This window comes from Diaphorina citri, unplaced genomic scaffold (assembly GCF_000475195.1).
Source record: "Diaphorina citri unplaced genomic scaffold, Diaci psyllid genome assembly version 1.1 scaffold142, whole genome shotgun sequence".
Taxonomy (NCBI): Eukaryota; Metazoa; Arthropoda; class Insecta; order Hemiptera; family Psyllidae; genus Diaphorina; species Diaphorina citri.
This window is the reverse complement of record NW_007377579.1, coordinates 3,779-22,152: the sequence shown is the minus strand read 5'-3', so window position 1 is coordinate 22,152 and position 18,374 is coordinate 3,779. Positions and strand designations below refer to the sequence as shown.

The 18,374-nt window shown below is 39.4% G+C and overlaps 1 protein-coding gene and 1 long non-coding RNA gene across 2 annotated transcripts; one reads left to right on the top strand and one right to left on the bottom strand.

The window, feature by feature from the left end:
- Window positions 1-4,733: 4,733 nt before the first annotated feature.
- Window positions 4,734-5,487, bottom strand: LOC113465671. The gene is made up of 2 exons (XR_003390298.1): window positions 5,442-5,487; window positions 4,734-4,898 (listed from the first exon to the last, which is right to left on the bottom strand). It is a non-coding gene; the product is annotated as an uncharacterized LOC113465671 (long non-coding RNA).
- Window positions 5,488-9,622: 4,135 nt separating this feature from the next.
- Window positions 9,623-12,537, top strand: LOC113465668. Its single transcript, XM_026820374.1, has 6 exons — window positions 9,623-9,683; window positions 10,624-10,654; window positions 10,920-11,056; window positions 11,134-11,167; window positions 11,678-11,882; window positions 12,076-12,537. Exons 1-6 carry the CDS (start codon window positions 9,665-9,667, stop codon window positions 12,139-12,141), a joined length of 492 nt encoding a protein of 163 aa, XP_026676175.1. The 5' UTR covers window positions 9,623-9,664; the 3' UTR covers window positions 12,142-12,537.
- Window positions 12,538-18,374: the final 5,837 nt, after the last annotated feature.

The window sequence follows — 18,374 nt, the reverse complement described above, 5'->3', positions numbered from 1 at the left end:
GCGGGTAATACACGCCCAGACGGTCTGTCAGACACTAGACAGGCTGCGGTCTGTCAGACACTGAAAGGCGGAGAAATTTTCAGACCTAGTTCTTTTAGATGGTCTGAGAAACCTAAGCAACCTCCATGGTAGTGTGGGTATCTAGGCTTGCACACCAGAGGTCCCAATAAAAATATTTCTGGTGGGTACTAGGCTTTAGTAATACTTCTTATACCCACAAAAATGATAAAGCGGCTTTCTCCTTCACCACGAATAATACATTTTTGATTTAATAACAACTTGGTTATAAGGTTATAACATGTTGTTAAGCTAAAATGGGAAGAATATAACAACTTGGTTATAACATGTTGTTAAGCTAAAATGGGAAGAATATAACAACCTGGTTATAAGGTTATAACATGTTGTTAAGCTAAAATGGGAAGAATATAACAACCTGGTTATAAGGTTATAACATGTTGTTAAGCTAAAATGGGAAGAATATAACAACTTGGTTATAAGGTTATAATTATAACACATTGAGAAGTTGAGAGGAGAGGAAAATAACTAGTGGTTCATTCAACTGTAGAATTCAGTTGGAAAAAGGACCAGAATGGGATCATCCAAGGTGTTATAGAGTCCAAAATCTAACGAGCAAACGTACTTTAGGTGTTTAACATGCCTGCCAAATTTCATTAAAATCGGACATATTGTTCAAAAGTTTTAGCGAAATAAATGACACAAATAAAAGGAAAGATCGTCACGTTCCCTAAGACTTTGGCACGTGAATATTATGTACCAACAGTACATTACCTTGCGAGCTTTGTTGAATATATTCCTAGCGGTGTGTAGAATATCATTGTAATCATGAGGACATGGATTATGGCCAGACACTTTCCTCTCATTGACTGACATCTTGCCATCCACATATCGAATGTTACCCAGCCATTTCCTATCACGGAATATCTGCAATAGATAACCATTATCAGATAGATAATGTAAATGAGCAATGAGTTAGAAGTTAGACCTGAAAGCTTGTTCAAACTCCTAAAAATTAACAAGAGTTCAAAGTCTCTGTTTAACTTCCAAGGTTTTTAGTGAGGGGGATTTTACTCTCTATTTGGCGAAAAGCTACCCGCTCCTCACATTTACCTCACCAAACCTGAGTGAGCCCTGAAAAAACCCGCAGGGGGGATTTTTTTCACATTTTCTCACACAAATGAGCTCTGATCTCAAAATTTGTCGCGACGACCTATGAACTCAAAGCGAGAAGTTTTAGATAACAGTTCAGTCGATAATTTAAGACCGGTTTTAGCGTCATCTGTGTTAAGCTACGCCGAGAAAGGCCAATAAATGGATGGGTGACTTGAACATTATATTGGGAATAAAGGGAGAACGGGCTGTAGTCTTGATTTTAAATCATTACATGAAAGTAAAATGTAAAAATCAAATCAAGAATAATAATAAACTGAATATTAAACAAATTAGGTAGGTACATAGGTACTGATTTTCTCTAATCACTACGGGCTAAAGAAATTCCCGGAGGGACGGACCCTGCTTGTTTCTTTTTTCTTATGTGGATTGAGAAATACGGATATCAAAGGCAATGTAATCAGGTCATTATGTCTTACTTTGACTGTAGGTCTCCAGATATTATTAGGCGGACAGTACCAGCGGGGTTTCAGGTCCCCCAGCACAGGAGGGCTTGCTGTCGACACTCCTGGACTTTCTACTCTAGATTTAGCCCCCCTATTGGAACCAGGGCCGTTCTTGAGGAGGCATACTTTGGGTTTAGGTGCGTGAGATGGCAGGAGGGGTTCATCCTTATGATCGGTGGTAACGTAGACACCTGAGTCTTGAGAACAAAATGTACCACGCCGCGTGTCAAAGGAATCAGAGGAGTCATTGTCTATGTCACCTGAGATGAGAGGAAAATAACAACTTGGTTATAACATGTTGTTTAGCTAAAATGGGAAGAATAATAATGAGTTGCTTTTGATGAATCGGCTCTCTAGACTATACCTCTTCTCTAACTGATGACCATTCCCATTCCCTGAAACAAAATAAGTAGTGATTTATTTAGTAGACTATCAGCTCAGAACAAGATGTCTAACTGTTTAATGGTTTGTGAGATTTGGTAGAGGGAATAACACGAATAAAGGAGATCTTGCCGTCCCGAAATTGAATAGAAAAGGAGGACAGGACAGGAGAAAGGTATCCGTTCCGAGAACGAACATTATCCCTTCAGGATAAAATCCGGGCGGGAATCGAACCAGTGACCTACCTTAGACGGAAGACGCTCTACCAACCAAGTTAACTAGGCTGGCAAATAATAATTTTAATTGTGTTGAGCATGTACTCTTGTCAAAAAAGTCGTTCTCCCATCAGGACACCTCCACAAATTTTCTGACTTGACTTGGACTCGAACCACTAACCTTCCGTCTCGGGCGGGAATCGAACCGGCGGCCTAGCCCTTACAAGGCAGACGCGCTACCAACCAAGCTAACTAGGCTGGTAAAAAATAATTTTAATCAAACTTTCTTGACTTGGCGGGGCGGAGCGCTACCGCGCTCCTTAATTATGTTGAGTATGTACACTTTGTCACAAATGTTGTCCCCTGAATAAGAGACCTAGACAAATTTTCTGACTTGACTTGGACTCGAACCACTAACCTCCGCATCTACTGTACACTTACCATTGACTGTGGTGTCCATGGAAGTCTCTGAGCATTCAGACAATGCATCGTCTACCTTGGCAATGACTTCTCGTATTTCAGATTTGATCTCCGTGGCCAATTCCTTAGTAACTTCCTCTACATAGGCACAGATATTATCACTTGTACTACTGGGAGAATCACATACATCTGAGGAAAACAAATAACGTGGAAATAAATTAAACTATCAGGAATTGAAGGGGTCAAATATTGTTGAATTTAAATACAGGGTACACAGGGCATCCAATTATTAAAGTATCAGGAATTCAAAGGGTGTATTGAGTTAAAATAGGGGTCCGCAAACGCTCTCAATTTTGGCTACACAGGTTCTATATTGCACCTAAAAATACAGTATTGTCGTCATAGTATCCACAAAACGCATGGGATCATTTATTTTATTTAAAATTGGGACTTTTTTGTATACACTGTTCAAGGTATGAAAAAGTTCTACACTGTCAGGGAAAGGCGTCTTGGAAGGACTATATCACCTCAAAAAAGACCATAACTTTTATGCTGATCTCAATCAATATTTTCGAAACCCAAATAAGGAACTCAACATTTAAGTAAAATTTAAGAAGAAAGATGACTTTTTCAAGAACAGAAAAGAAAATATGAAAAACATTTGAAAATCAAGAGAAAAGATAACTGTTTTTAATAATATAGCGAAGGAACCCAAATAAGGAACTCAACATTTAAGTAAAATTTAAGAAGAAAGATGACTTTTTCAAGAACAGAAAAGAAAATATGAAAAACATTTTAAAATCAAGAGAAAAGATAACTGTTTTCAATAATATAGCGTAGATAAAATATTGTTTCTTCTCACCTCTATCGCTATCTATAGAGTTGAGATCGGTCTGAGAGCTACAACTGCACTGACGTTGTCTGGCAAAGTACGGACTGTTCTTGAGTCTGGGAGGCGGGGTCTCCGGGTTCGAGCCCAGGGAATAGCAACGTTCTCTATAGTAGGGGGAGACAGGGGATAGAACTCCGGCCTTTCTACTGGCAGCCAGGTTGAAACCATTGGTTGTTGTGGTGGGACTAGGACTTTCAGATCTGTTACGATTCAGCCTGAAATGAGAAGTTTATCTATGTAAAATCTGTTTAAGCTTTGTCTGATTGATGATGGCAGCATGAAGAAAAGGAACTTGGGTACTTGGCGCTTTAGTCATTAAAGAACTCATTCAGAAAATGAGCATCACCCAGTCTTTTAAATCCCACGGGAACCAAAATCTAATTAAAAAAACTTCTGTATGCGTTGAAGATTTTATGTGAGGATTTTCAAGTATCTACTTTCAAGGGAACTTGATCCTTATTTTCACACATTCCCGATTTCTTTCTTTCTTTTTTTTAGGATAATAGATAGTTAGTTAGATATACTTACTTATCATTCTTAATCTTAATATCCAGGGCAGATAGACTATTATGTCGGGAGAAAGCACTGGAGGTATCTGGGGACACACAGTTAGTTGTCACATTGACCGCTAGGGGCGTATTAGTACGTTCACAATAGTCAGCTGGGGCGAAGGGTACAGCTTGGCGTACGTTAGTCGTTTGGCCGAGTAGCGTACCAGCGGGGTTTCAGGTCCCCCAGCACAGGAGGGCTTGCTGTCGACACTCCTGGACTTTCTACTCTAGATTTAGCCCCCCTATTGGAACCAGGGCCGTTCTTGAGGAGGCATACTTTGGGTTTAGGTGCGTGAGATTGTAGGAGGGGTTCATCCTTGTGATCTGTTGTTACGTAGACACCTGAGTCTTGAGAACAAAATGTACCACGCCGCGTGTCAAAGGAATCAGAGGAGTCATTGTCTATGTCACCTGAGATGATCCTGGACTTTCTACTCTAGATTTAGCCCCCCTATTGGAACCAGGGCCGTTCTTGAGGAGGCATACTTTGGGTTTAGGTGCGTGAGATGGTAGGAGGGGTTCATCCTTGTGATCGGTGGTAACGTAGACACCTGAGTCTTGAGAACAAAATGTACCACGCCGCGTGTCAAAGGAATCAGAGGAGTCATTGTCTATGTCACCTGAGGTGAGAGGAAATAGAGCCAGGGTCTACAGTAGCTGCTCCTAGAGTGAAGTGTATGCCCTTGCTACGTGCATAGTATTGATATTGATGTAGTGTATGGAGGAGAGATAGGGAGTCTTTGCCACCTGATACACATACTAGTACGCGATCACCGTCACTTATCATCTCGAACTCCTTGATAGCCTGTACGGAAATGAACGTGATTGAAATTGATTAGTTTTAACTCATAGAAAAAAGTATTTTAAACTTGGGGCTACACCATAATATTGTCTAATTAGTTCATCTTATTCCAAAGTCTAGAAAAGGCTTTTTCTTTACACTTTAGTTTGACAGCAAGTTGAAACTGAGGTTGTGGTCTCGGCCATTGGGCCATATTTCAAATTAATAGAGGGCAGACGTGGAAATACTCTATTCAAAAAGCTCCGAGGGTACGCCTACACTATGTCGATGGACACTGACTGAAACCCATATAAAAAGATGTGTTTTCTTGACGGGAAAATTCCGGTTTCCTTCAGGAAACTGAAATAGCGCCTGTACTAAACCATAGGAGAGGATGGGTTAAGCTTCTACGAATCTAAGAAACCAAAGGAAATCCAAGATGGCGCACCATCAGAACCGTTTCCGTTTCTTAAAGTTTCTCGATTGGAAAATTCACCTAAAATAGGTTAGATTTTGGTGGAATTGAGAAAAAAGTTCATATTGTGGACCTGGTATTTCAGATCTTACCTTGACAGTAGGTCTCCAGATATTATTCGGCGGACAGTACCAGCGTACGTCACATTGATGCAGTATATTATGTTTTAGTATAAAAATAATCCAATATGAAAAGGTGGGTAACCATGAAAAAAACTCGGACAAAAGAATATCACACTAGCAAATAAATACAATTCTAACCCAGAATCCCAACGGACGCTCAAGCTAAGTAACGGTGAGCGTGGTTACCAATCGGACATGTCATTGTTGAGCTACATGAAGTCTCGGGAGTACGATATAACAGGCTGGGTGTGATGTAATGTTTTTTATTCTAACTTACAGAACTAGGTAAAAAAATTGGAAAATAAAAATATTAAAAAACAAAATCAATTTTATTGAATTTCTTGTAGAAAAATTTCATAACATTTCATAATTATTTCACTGGATTCAATTGAAAAGGAGATGGGTTTCATTTAACGAAACGAGTTCTTAGTTTTAGCTCGAGGATTTTGCATTTAGTTTGTCTGTCTGTTTGTTTAACCATATCTCTCGAGAGGTTTGTCCGATTTTGTTGAAATTGTTTGACAAAAATTTCCTACACTCAAGGAAATTTTCTGAATAAATCTTGGACCCAATTGGGCTTTTTTCCAAGTTTCACAGTTCACTCTAAATAACAAGTATTTCTTGTATCAACTACCTGAGCCCTACATTCTAAATTGCACAAGTGTTTGCTGATTATTGCTGAGCAGGGCAAATATTATCACCAGATTACCGAGATATCTGTTTACATAAACCATTATGTAATATGGAAGAAAAAGAAAAATTCCGTTGGTCCTCATTTTTTCTGCTCTATGACTTTGAAACATGACCCAAGTAAGCGCAACTGATCTATTGGGCTTTTTTCCGAGTTTCACAGTTCACTCTGAATCACAAGTATTTCTTGTATCAACTACCTATTAGAGCCCTACATTCTAAATTGCACAAGTGTTTGCTGATTATTGCTGAGCAGGGCAAATATTATCACCAGATTACCGAGATGTCTGTTTACATAAACCATTATGTAATATTAACATGTAGAAATAACGAAACAATGTAACCAAAAATATACATTCTCCAACAAAATTAACTAGACATTTGGTTGTCAAACAATTTTTAGGGGTTCCGGTTAATTTTGTCGGAGAGTGTAGAATGAGATATTTTCGTGTGTGAAAGGGGAAAAAATAGTTATTACACTTATTACATATTGGAAGACTACGTTCGATGACATAATAGTCAATCTCAAGCATTAGATAACAACAACATATTGAAAAAAGTACTACGTGTATTTGTCAGTACCTTTCAGGAGTGTGTCCCTGTACTGTTTATACATACTTCTCAATAATCTCAATACTCAACATCATCTACCTATCTCGGGACTACAGGTTCATGTTACAGTGATCGTTCACCTCTGAAAATTCTCGCGAGAGTGCTCCAAACAGTCTCCGAGTATTCTCAGACTTGAAACATGAACTTGTAACCCGGGGTTCTTCTCCTTAATTGCCGGGGCTACAATCTGGTTTAAATTTGAATTGTGGTCCCGGGTATAATTTATTTTGTATTATTGTGCCTTAATCATAATAGAGAGTTTTTGGAACCGAAATTAGCGACCCGTTAATTAAACTCTTTAACGTTATTTGACGAAAACTCGTTTCTGCGCATGAACAGAAATGAGTTTTCATGGTTATAAGGTTATAACATGTTGTTAAGCTAAAATGGGAAGAATATAACAACTTGCCGAGTAGCAGGTCTTGAGCTTCGGATGGTAACATGAACCAACGTAACTTATCACTCTGCTCGTTGAACATGGAGCATTGGTCTGCCAGGGGATGTCGCACTGCGATCTGGTGGAGAGGAAGAGAAACAGGTGTTGAGGTTCGATTTCAATTCAATTCAATTAAATTAAAACATATATTTATACAAAATGTACGTTTGCTTATGTTACATGGAAATACAATACAAAATTACAGACATAGTAAATACGAAGAGCAACAACTGAAATGTGATAGAGGTGGGATTTTGGTATCGCTCCCGATAACAAGGATGAGAGAAGGTAAACCTACACATAACAATCCATCATAAAGTGAACGTTGCCGCTGCTTAAGCTTCAGAACAGAGTGGAGCCGAGAGCATACAGCTTTTTGCTCTCGGTTCTATGTAGTTTAAATCGTCACTTCCCTCTACCTGCTCGATGCTCTCAGCTCTATTCTGTTTGAGCTTTAGAAATACTTTAGGCAAGATACATACTTGGTTACTTACGTTGTGGTGAGGTGGTGGAAAGATTGGCAACGGTTTAAAACTTTTGTGTAACAAGCCCAAAATGCCAACATCACCAAGAACCAAGGTACGAAGGATTGGTGGCTCTATATATGTGCAAAGTGACACTCAGAAAGATCATGGTAGAGTGTTAAGTCGTTCATATTGAGGGACATGGCGCCTCAGGAAAGTGTCAATATAATTAACAGGACTCGCAAAGTGTCAAGGTTGCTTTGCTACTATGATTGGGAAAATGGGTATGCAAATCTAACAAATACTACAAAATATTGCGCACGGTGTACCAAGTGTACTAGCTAAACTAAAAGCTCCTATCCTCTCTTCGATTTCGGGACGATAAGACCTCAGCAGTTACAGTTCCCTCTATCAAACCTGTTGTCCTCAAGATACCGTCTTTGGCTTTCTATTTTTCTGGCTCTATTTTCAATAGAAATATTGATACATATTTGAAAGGTTTCAAAAGCGGGTTTGATTCCCGCCCGTGGCGGATTATATCCTGAACGGATAAGGTTCGTTCTCGGAACGGCTGCCTTTCTCCTATTCTGTCTCTCTTCTCTCTTCGCTTTCGGGACGATAAGACCTCGGAAGTTACAGTTCCCTCTATCAAACCTATTAAAAAAAAAACAAATTCAACCTGTCCCGAATGTTTTGCTCTTTAGTGTATTTTATCCATTCCATTTTACTGAAACTTAATCCATTCTATTCTACTCTAAATCTATTCTATTCCATATTCTACTCTAAATCCATTCTATTCTATTATATATTCTACTCTAAATCCATTCTATTCTATTCTAAATCTATTCTATTCTATATTCTACTCTAAATCCATTCTATTCTACTCAAAATCTACTCTACTCTATATTCTGCTCTAAATCCATTCTATTCTACTCTAAATCTATTCTATTGTATATTCTACTCTAAATCCATTCTATTCTACTCTAAATCTATTCTATATTCTACTATAAATCCCTTCTATTCTACTCTAAATCTACTCGACTCTAAATCCATTCTATATTCTACTGTATTCTATTTCAGGCACGAAGCGCGTGATATTATCCGCAAAATTTGGTGAGCTTTCGGGAATACTCAGATTCCCATCATCAGACCAAAAAGACGCGAAAGAGGTGTTGACTCTACGAGCGCTGGAGTTGAAGTCTTATTGAATCTCAATTGTCTTTTTAATTTTTATTTTAATAAAGATTATTTATTGCTTTTTAATTTTTATTTTAATAAAGATTAACTTTATTGATATCTATTCTATCCTCCACAGACAAATGCTATCATTCGTTCGCAACATACCAGAACTGATTCTCCTAGGTAACAATTCCATCACTACTAAACGTCTACCTGTATTCTCATTCGTTGTCAAACACCCACGCGGACTATTTCTCCATCACAACTTCGTGTGCGCCGTACTCAATGATGTGTTCGGTATTCAGGCGCGTGGTGGATGCGCATGCGCAGGACCATATGCGCAGGATCTATTGGGCATTGATGAGGAACTGGCTGCGGAGTATGAGGCCATACTATTGGAAGATAGGTGAGTGGAGAATGGTTAGTCAGTCATGCTCAGACGGTCTGACAGACTGCGGTCTCTCAGAGGTCTGAGCGTGCGAGAGGGAAAGATCTTCAGACCCAGTTCTTTTAAACCGTCTGAACGTGATTGGTGGGCCTAAATTAGATATTAGTGCTTTATTTAGACTGTCGAATTAGGACATGTAGTCCCTTTATCTCAACAGTTTAAGGGCAAGCTCCAGGACTATAGTATCGCGTTAACTTTATGTTGGTTAAGCAATCTCCGTGGGGGAGTGGGTATCACACAAGGCTTGCACACCAGAAGTCCCGGGTTCGATTCTTGGCAGGATCGAAGTTTTTTAATAATAATAATAATAGACTCAGTCATTGCCAAGGTAGACGATGCATTGTCTGAATGCTCAGAGACTTCCATGGACACCACAGTCAATGGTAAGTGTACACTAGATCCGGAGGTTAGTCGTTCGAGTCCAAGTCAAGTCAGAAAATTTGTCTAGGTTTCTTATTCAGGGAACAACATTTGTGACAAAGTGTACATACTCAACATAATTAAAATTATTTTTTACCAGCCTAGTTCGCTTGGTTGGTAGCGCGTCTACCTTGTAAGGGCTAGGTCGCCGGTTCGATTCCCGCCCGGGGCGGATTTCATCCTGAACGGATAATGTTCGTTCTCGGAACGGCTACCTTCCTCCTATTCTGTTCTTTTCTCATCAATTTCAGGACGGTAAGACCTCCATTAGTGTTATTACAGTTCTCTCTATAAACTATAAATGAGGATAAAATTCCATACCTCGGCTGGGATCGAAACCACGCCCTCCTGATTACCAGGCGAGCGTCTTGACCACTACGCCACCGAGGTATGTTTTTTCGGCAATGTCCTTGAATTTGAGGGTACACTCAACTTTGTTAGGACAAACGAGTAGCTACTTTAATCAAGTATCTACCAGCACCAGCGATGGCATTACCTCTGTGGGAAGAGAATCTACAGGGCGGCTTTACCAGTGTAAAAAGAAAATTTATAGAGTTGATATCATTAGTAAAAAAGGCTTTTAGCCATCCTTTGGTATCCACAAAAGTTTTGAAGAGGGTCTCTGCTTCACCACAGATAAATATTTCATGGTATGACTACATAGATTTGACAGAACTTTTTTCTTCTTGATAGAAACTTTATAAGCATTCTTTTGTTCTATAAACTAATAAACTGTTAGCATAATTAGCAGGGGTTCCCAAACTTGCTCAAGCCACGGACCACTTTTGAAATATCATGATTTCCCACGGACCTCTTACATTCTATGAACTCTTCCCTTCTTCTGTTAGCATAATGAGGCATCTTGTTCTAAATAAAGCCCTACTTATACTTATTTTGTTTCAGGGAATGGGAATGGTCATCAGTTAGAGAAGAGGTATAGTCTAGAGAGCCGATTCATCAAAAGCAACTCATTACCTCGCAATAATTCCGTTCCCATGATCATAATGAATAATTATGAATGTTATGATAGTAACAAGAGTATTGACTCTGTGGGAGTCAACTCATTCAAAGGTAAGTGGGCTCTTTTTATAACAATAAAATATCAAGTAAACATCTGGTACATTAGACTCGTGTGGTCTGTGTCATAGCATGTGCATCTTGTAGTGTGTCCACCGTCGAATGGTATGATCACTCGTAAGGTATAGTCTAGAGAGCCGATTCATCAAAAGCAACTCATTACCTCGCAATAATTCCGTTCCCATGATCATAATGAATAATTATGAGTGTTATGATAGTAACAAGAGTATTGATTCTGTGGGAGTCAACTCATTCAAAGGTAAGTAGGCTCTTTTTATAACAATAAAATATCAAGTAAACATCTGGTACATTAAACTCGTGTGGTCTGTGTCATAGCATGTGCATCTTGTAGTATGTCCACCGTCAAATGGTATGATCACTCGTAATCGTAACCCTAACAACATTCTAGATTGGGTAATGGTGGGACTTACATTATATATACATATTTTTGTGGTTGGCAAAATGTATGGGTTGGCGCGCTGTTTTACCGTTGGCCAACAGTTCCCTAACAATGAGCCAACCCTACGATTTCCCATAACAATAAAATATCAAGTAAACATCTGGTACATTAGACTCGTGTGGTCTGTGTCATAGCATGTGCATCTTGTAGTGTGTCCACCGTCAAATGGTATGATCACTCGTAATCGTAACCCTAACAACATTCTAGATTGGGTAATGGTTGGACTTACGTTATACATATTTTTGTGGTTGGCAAAATGTATGGGTTGGCGCGCTGTTTTGCCGTTGGCCAACAGTTCCCCAACAATGAGCCAACCCTACGATTTTCCAATCATCGATATTTTTAAAAAAGTACATTGTGCACAACCGTTGTTTCGTGAAGAAATTTCAAGCTCTTTTTAATATTGCCCGTTTTTTCTAGCTTTCTCATTCTTACAAGCACCAATGTACCTTGGTTTAACCAGAATCTTTCACGACATCGCACTAAGCAGCTGCTGGCTCAACAGGAGATTCTGTTCCCCAAGTTATTCTCCTCTCTACGCTCTGCCATTCAACCTCTCATTAGTTTCCGATATACTGGGGTAGAGAGTAAGGTGTATAGCGAGGGATTCCCATCCGGAGTCAAAGTAGAAGTATGTATAAAAGAGATTTTATGCAACCAAAATTAGCGTCCCGTTAACTGAACTCTTTAACGTTATTTGAATGGGTGAGTAGAAGAACCTTTTCAGGAGAGCAATTATTATAGTGCAAAAATATTACATTGATCTAATGGGTATTCCCCACTCTAAAATCGAAATGCTTTATGGATCCAAGGGGAAAGTAGAAGATGATGAACTCGAAGAGTGTCCACCTAACCTGGCCAATAAACCAGATGGAAACAAGTGAACCCATCCTGTAGATAGGGGACCTCTGTATAGTCCACACTGTAGCCAAGTGGTAAGAGCACGGACTCTCAATCCGGAAATGTTAGGTTCGAACCCCGGCCAGGCCGGAATTTTTCTAAATCCCAGCTGGGGGCAGAAAATTTGACAGTTTTCAGGTTTCCTTTCATAGGCATACCTACCTATGTAGGTGGAGGGCCGTGCATTGAAGTAATGCAACAAAAATGGCACTAGGTCAATAATGAAGCACACCTTGGTATCGTTTTTTTTTACCTTTTTTTAAACATTTTACATTCGAACGTAGTCTTCCAATATGTAATAAGTGTAATAACTATTTTTTTCCCCTTCACACACGAAAATATCTCATTCTACACTCTCCGACAAAATTATCCGGAACCCTCATACTAGTACGCGATCACCGTCACTTATCATCTCGAACTCCTTGATAGCCTGTACAGTAATGAACATGATTGAAATGGGTTGGTTTTTGTCACCAGGGAATGTACTATTTTCTATCTTTTATGCAATCTTTTTTGATTACATCTTTACTGTCAGCTGAGAATAAAAAGTCCCACTATTTCAACAGTTTTCTTGAGAAACTTAAAAAAACCTACATATTTAAATTGAAAAAAGAGGCTATTTCACGAAACAATTCTGACGTCATATTTCACTAGTTTAAGATTTTGACCACGTAAGGTACCATTTTGGTAATTTTTACAATATCCACGAGTTAAAATTTGTACAATTGATAAGCGGTACGAGTTTTTAGTCCGTCCTTCCTTTATTATTATTATTACTAATAATAAAAGGTATAGTGGACGTACTATTGTATTCGCTTCGGTGTCTGTCTGTCAGTCTGTCTATCTGTCTGTCAGTCCCCATAGAAGGACTTATCCAAACCTGGTCGACCTATATATCAAATTAAAGGTCTTTCTGCCAGGAAGACGAAAGTGGTGGTGCAAATTTTGTCCAGAAAACCATAAAGCCAAAAAAACTGTGAGGTATTTTTTTCACATTTTCTCACACAAATGAGCTCTGATCTCAAAATTTGTCGCGACGACCTATGAACTCAAAGCGAGAAGTTTTAGATAACAGTTCAGTCGATAATTTAAGACCGGTTTTAGCGTCATCTGTGTTAAGCTACGCCGAGAAAGGCCAATAAATGGATGGGTGACTTGAACATTATATTGGGAATAAAGGGAGAACGGGCTGTAGTCTTGATTTTAAATCATTACATGAAAGTAAAATGTAAAAATTAAATCAAGAATAATAATAAACTGAATATTAAACAAATTAGGTAGGTACATAGGTACTGATTTTCTCTAATCACTACGGGCTAAAGAAATTCCCGGAGGGACGGACCCTGCTTGTTTCTTTTTTCTTATGTGGATTGAGAAATACGGATATCAAAGGCAATGTAATCAGGTCATTATGTCTTACTTTGACTGTAGGTCTCCAGATATTATTAGGCGGACAGTACCAGCGGCACCTCTATCGCTATCTATAGAGTTGAGATCGGTCTGAGAGCTACAACTGCACTGACGTTGTCTGGCAAAGTACGGACTGTTCTTGAGCCTGGGAGGCGGGGTCTCCGGGTTCGAACCCAGGGAATAGCAACGTTCTCTATAGTAGGGGGAGACAGGGGATAGAACCCCGGCCTTCCTACTGGCAGCCAGGTTAAAACCATTGGTTGTCGTGGTGGGACTAGGACTTTCAGATCTGTTACGATTCAGCCTGAAATCGAAAGGTTATCTATGTAATATTTGTTTTAGCTTCAATTGATTTGTCATGGCAGGATAAAGAAAAGGTACTTGGTGCTTTAGGCATTTAAGAACTCATTCAGTAAATGGGCCCCGACAAACTTTTTAAATGTCCCACGGGGCACAACATCTAATAATAATAAAAAAAAAATCTATAGGTATGTGTTGAAGATTTAATGTGAGAATTTTCTCAAGGGAACTTGAACCTTTTTGTCACCCATTCCCGATTTCTTTTTCAGGATAAGGATACTAGATACTTACTTATCATTCTTAATCTTAATATCCAGGGCAGATAGACTATTATGTCGGGAGAAAGCACTGGAGGTATCTGGGGACACACAGTTAGTTGTCACATTGACCGCTAGGGGAGTATTAGTACGTTCACAATAGTCGGCTGGGGCGAAGGGTACAGCTTGGCGCACGTTAGTCGTTTGGCCGAGTAGTAGGTCTTGAGCTTCAGATGGTAACATGAACCAACGTAACTTATCACTCTGTTCGTTGAACATGGAGCATTGGTCTGCCAGGGGATGTCGCACTGCGATCTGGTGGGGAGGAAGAGAAACAGGTGTTGAGGTTCGATTTCAATTCAATTCAATTCAATTAAAAAATATATTGATACAAAATGTGCGTTTGCTTATGTTACATGGAAATACAAATACAATACAAATTTACAGACATAGTAAATACAAAGAGCAAGAAATGTGACAGAGGTGGGATTTTGGTATCGCTCCCGATAACAAGGATGAGAGAAGGTAAGCCTACACATAACAATCCATCATAAAGTGAACGTTGCCGCTGCTTAAGCTTCAGAACAGAGTGGAGCCGAGAGCATAGAGCTTTTTGCTCTCGGTTCTATGTAGTTTAAGTCGTCACTTCCCTCTGCCTGCTCGATGCTCTCAGCTCCCAGTTGCATTGCCAGACCCAGTCTGATAGACTCTACTATTGCTCCTGTACCTCCTTCCTCTCGCATCTCTATATCCTGCAAACACAACAGTTTCAGAAAGAAATCATTAGTTACTAGTGGAAGTCGGAACTCTTTGTAGTATTTGTATTACCTGACTATATACTCAATAGGCGTGGTCTTTTGACAAGATATAATAATTGTAGGGAATGCCATAGGCATTAACCCCACCCTTGATCAAACTTTATTTTGTACTTATAAGTTCATTATGTTACCATTTGTAAATATTTATTCTGTAAATAAAGTTTGATCTAATCGTTTAATAATAATGAGACAAACAGAACTATTGGAGCTGTAGAGCTCACTTAGAAAACTGACCCCTAGTAGTGGGGTCCCGGAAGATCTGATCAAACACAAAGTGAAATTAGAAAATTTCCTTTATGTGTTTAACGTTTCTGGCAAATTTCATCGAAATCGTACACATTAACGCACATTCGGGAATTAACGCAGAGCGAACAGGCGACCTAAAATCCAAATTGTCAAGTTAGAACTACAAATTCAGTTGATAAGTCTGGATTGCTTGAACACATACTAGTTTCTAAACATATCTTACATACTAGTTGATAGACAGAGGGGGCGAGATTATTGAATAACTTACCTTAAGATATCGATGAGATTCTCTCGAGACAAAGAATACAGAACCTCCTCCACAACCATGAGGTACTGAATTCTTGAACAATCTTTTCTTAGCTATCAGAACTCCTGAAAATCAAAAATGGTCATTTGTTAAGAAGAATAGATAATACTACTATTAGTGGTTCAGTTGACAGTAGCAATTGAGAGAGAAAAAAAAGTGTTAAACATTTGATCAAAATTGGACACTCTGTTTAGGAGTTAGGACGAAACAGAGAATTTCGTAAAAAGGTCCCCTGTGGACTCCATTAAGGTCCCATCGAATCCCGTTCGGGACGAACTTTATCCCTAAAGTTCGTCTTCGGAACGGCAGGCTTTCTCCTATCCTGTCCAATCTCCTATTTCGGGACTACGAGATCTCCCTTGTTACAGCTATCAAACTTTTTTTTTTTTTTTTTAAGATTAGTGTTCCCCCCCCGTTTTTTTTTTGCGAACACAAACAGTATACCCCATGTCGCGCCGAAGTCCCGCTTATTCCTTAAAAATTAACACAAGTCGAGTTATTGATACTCATGGATCCGTAAATGAGACCGTCATCCTCCTTGAAAAGTCACGGTAAGCGCGGTTATTGATATCTTTCTACCTTTGGTTCGTGATACCTTCTGTCGGATTTCTGCTTCATACTTTTCTTTATTTGGGGGGGTTTCAGAATAAGATAACGTCTTTTCAACTCGTACCTGTTAAGCTTGCATCCATACGGCCGAAGTAATCACCCTAGCTAAAGGCAGTCTCACGGTGCCTCTCCACCAATAAAAACATTTACTGTCATGTCATGAAAATCAAGCTAACGTGTTAGTAAGTTGCCCAATGAAAGACCAAAGAGCACCCAACTGGTCGCTGGATTGTACCTCTTCATAACACAGAAGAAGAGCGGGTAGACTACCTCTCCGTATGATGCCCGTGAGCGCGTACGATGCTGTGTCCGTGGTTCGCAAGAATTACATCGTCAACAAAGTAACGCATGCTTTATTTTTTGCGTCACCTTTGTGAGTAGAAAATTTATTATTATTTTTTTCTTATATATATTATTATACATTCATTGGATAACTATTAGCATTGAAACATGTGACTCCATCCTCCCTTAAGTGGTAAGGACGAGTCGCCATGACATCTAGAACCATTGTAAGGTACGAAAAGGATAGGAAACACGGGTAGTCGTAGTAGTCCTATGTCCTTTCTGGTCTCCTGTCCGAAAGACCTGGACCAACTGCGGAACTTCTTAGTCGATGTCGATGTAGCCCTTGAATGTTGGTCTGAAGCGTCGAGTAGAAACCCACAATAAGAGTCGGAGTAAAATTAATAGTGGCCCACGATCGTCTACTAATATCGATGCTGTGACAATTGATGTATTAGCTATACTTCGGGGACGGAAGGACCCTAAGTATACGAATGACGACCATTCTTGTGAACCCTGGTACCCTGGCTTAATCTTGACCTACGTAACCCACATCTTGTAATACTGCTAACCAACTAAGGATGCATTTCTTAACACTTTTTTAAGTTTTAACCTTCTAGTTTTGTTTTCGCGGCTTTTTCTTTGAAACCTGTCCAGCTTCTAAGTTAAGATATAAACGGCAAGATCACTTTTTCAAGATTTTCAACACTGCAGTAATTTATTTCTTTCGTCGAAATGAAGTAGGCACAGGCCTAAGGTTCAACCCAAAACTACAAAGTATGAACACTCTACCACTCAAAAAGCCACCCAATCTTCCCAACTCACTGTCTCGGTGATACCATCTTGCGGCATGATCCTACACTACCACAAGGTCATCCCGGGGAAGATACAAGAGATTCTTGCGTCTCTTAACTTTGTCTCTCTTAAATTTGTCTAGACAAATTTGTATCGACAGTGATTATTGGTATTAATAACATCTATATAGTGTCTCAGTCCGTCCTAGTGTGCAAATAATTACTTCTCTCCCAATGACTTGGACTCGTGCACCTAATTGGGAAATCCCAGTCCGAACAGGTTGGGTACGCCGGGCGCTCGAGTAAAAACGCCGGGCGCTTCCGGGCGGATTTTTTTACTGCTTTTAGTGTGGAAGATGCAAACACATGGCTTCTGCACTTACAGCTATAAGTGCGTGAACACAGTCGACGTCTCACAGGTGTCTTTGGTGTGATTACAGTAGTACGAACCATTCAAAAGCTATTATTTTATTTTATCTTTAATTAATATAGTATTAATGTAATGTGGTCCGGTGGGGGGAGGGGGCACTCAACTCAAAACGCCGGGCGGTGAGAGATGGAACCAGAGAACGCCGGGAGCCCACGGGATCCAACCTGTTGGGACCGAAATCCAGGAGTTCTTTAGACAACTAAACTATGGATAATATTCCCAAGTACTTTAGCCCCTTTTTTCATGTGTAGGCAGATTTAACACTTGAGTTTGGGGCCAAAAAACTTAAACTGAAAAAAGCCAATTTGGACTCTAATCGTGTTAAAAAAAAAAGAAGAAAAATGCATTGTGCTTAACACTTGGCAAAAAATTCTGAGAAATAATTGGAACCTAATTTGGTTCATGCGAGGGCCGGTATTTACTTGTTCAAACTGACTTTAAATATTGCGGAAACAAAAAAAAAAAAAAAACAAAACAAACAATACAACTGTCGAGGGATACAGGGGAATCTGTACTTGGGCAAAGATGGGTGTCATCTACTCTTCAGACAACATATTTCTACGATACAAGAAAAGGCCTGTGTTCAAACAGCCACCGTAAGTTTGAGGTCCACTCATCCTTTACATGGGATCCTCACATTAGTACTGTCAATGTATAGATTGTTATAATAGAATAGAAGAATAGACTACTCTCCGTATGATGCCCTACCCGTACGATTGTGTGTCTGTTGTACGCAGATTACATCGTCAACAAAGTAACGATGC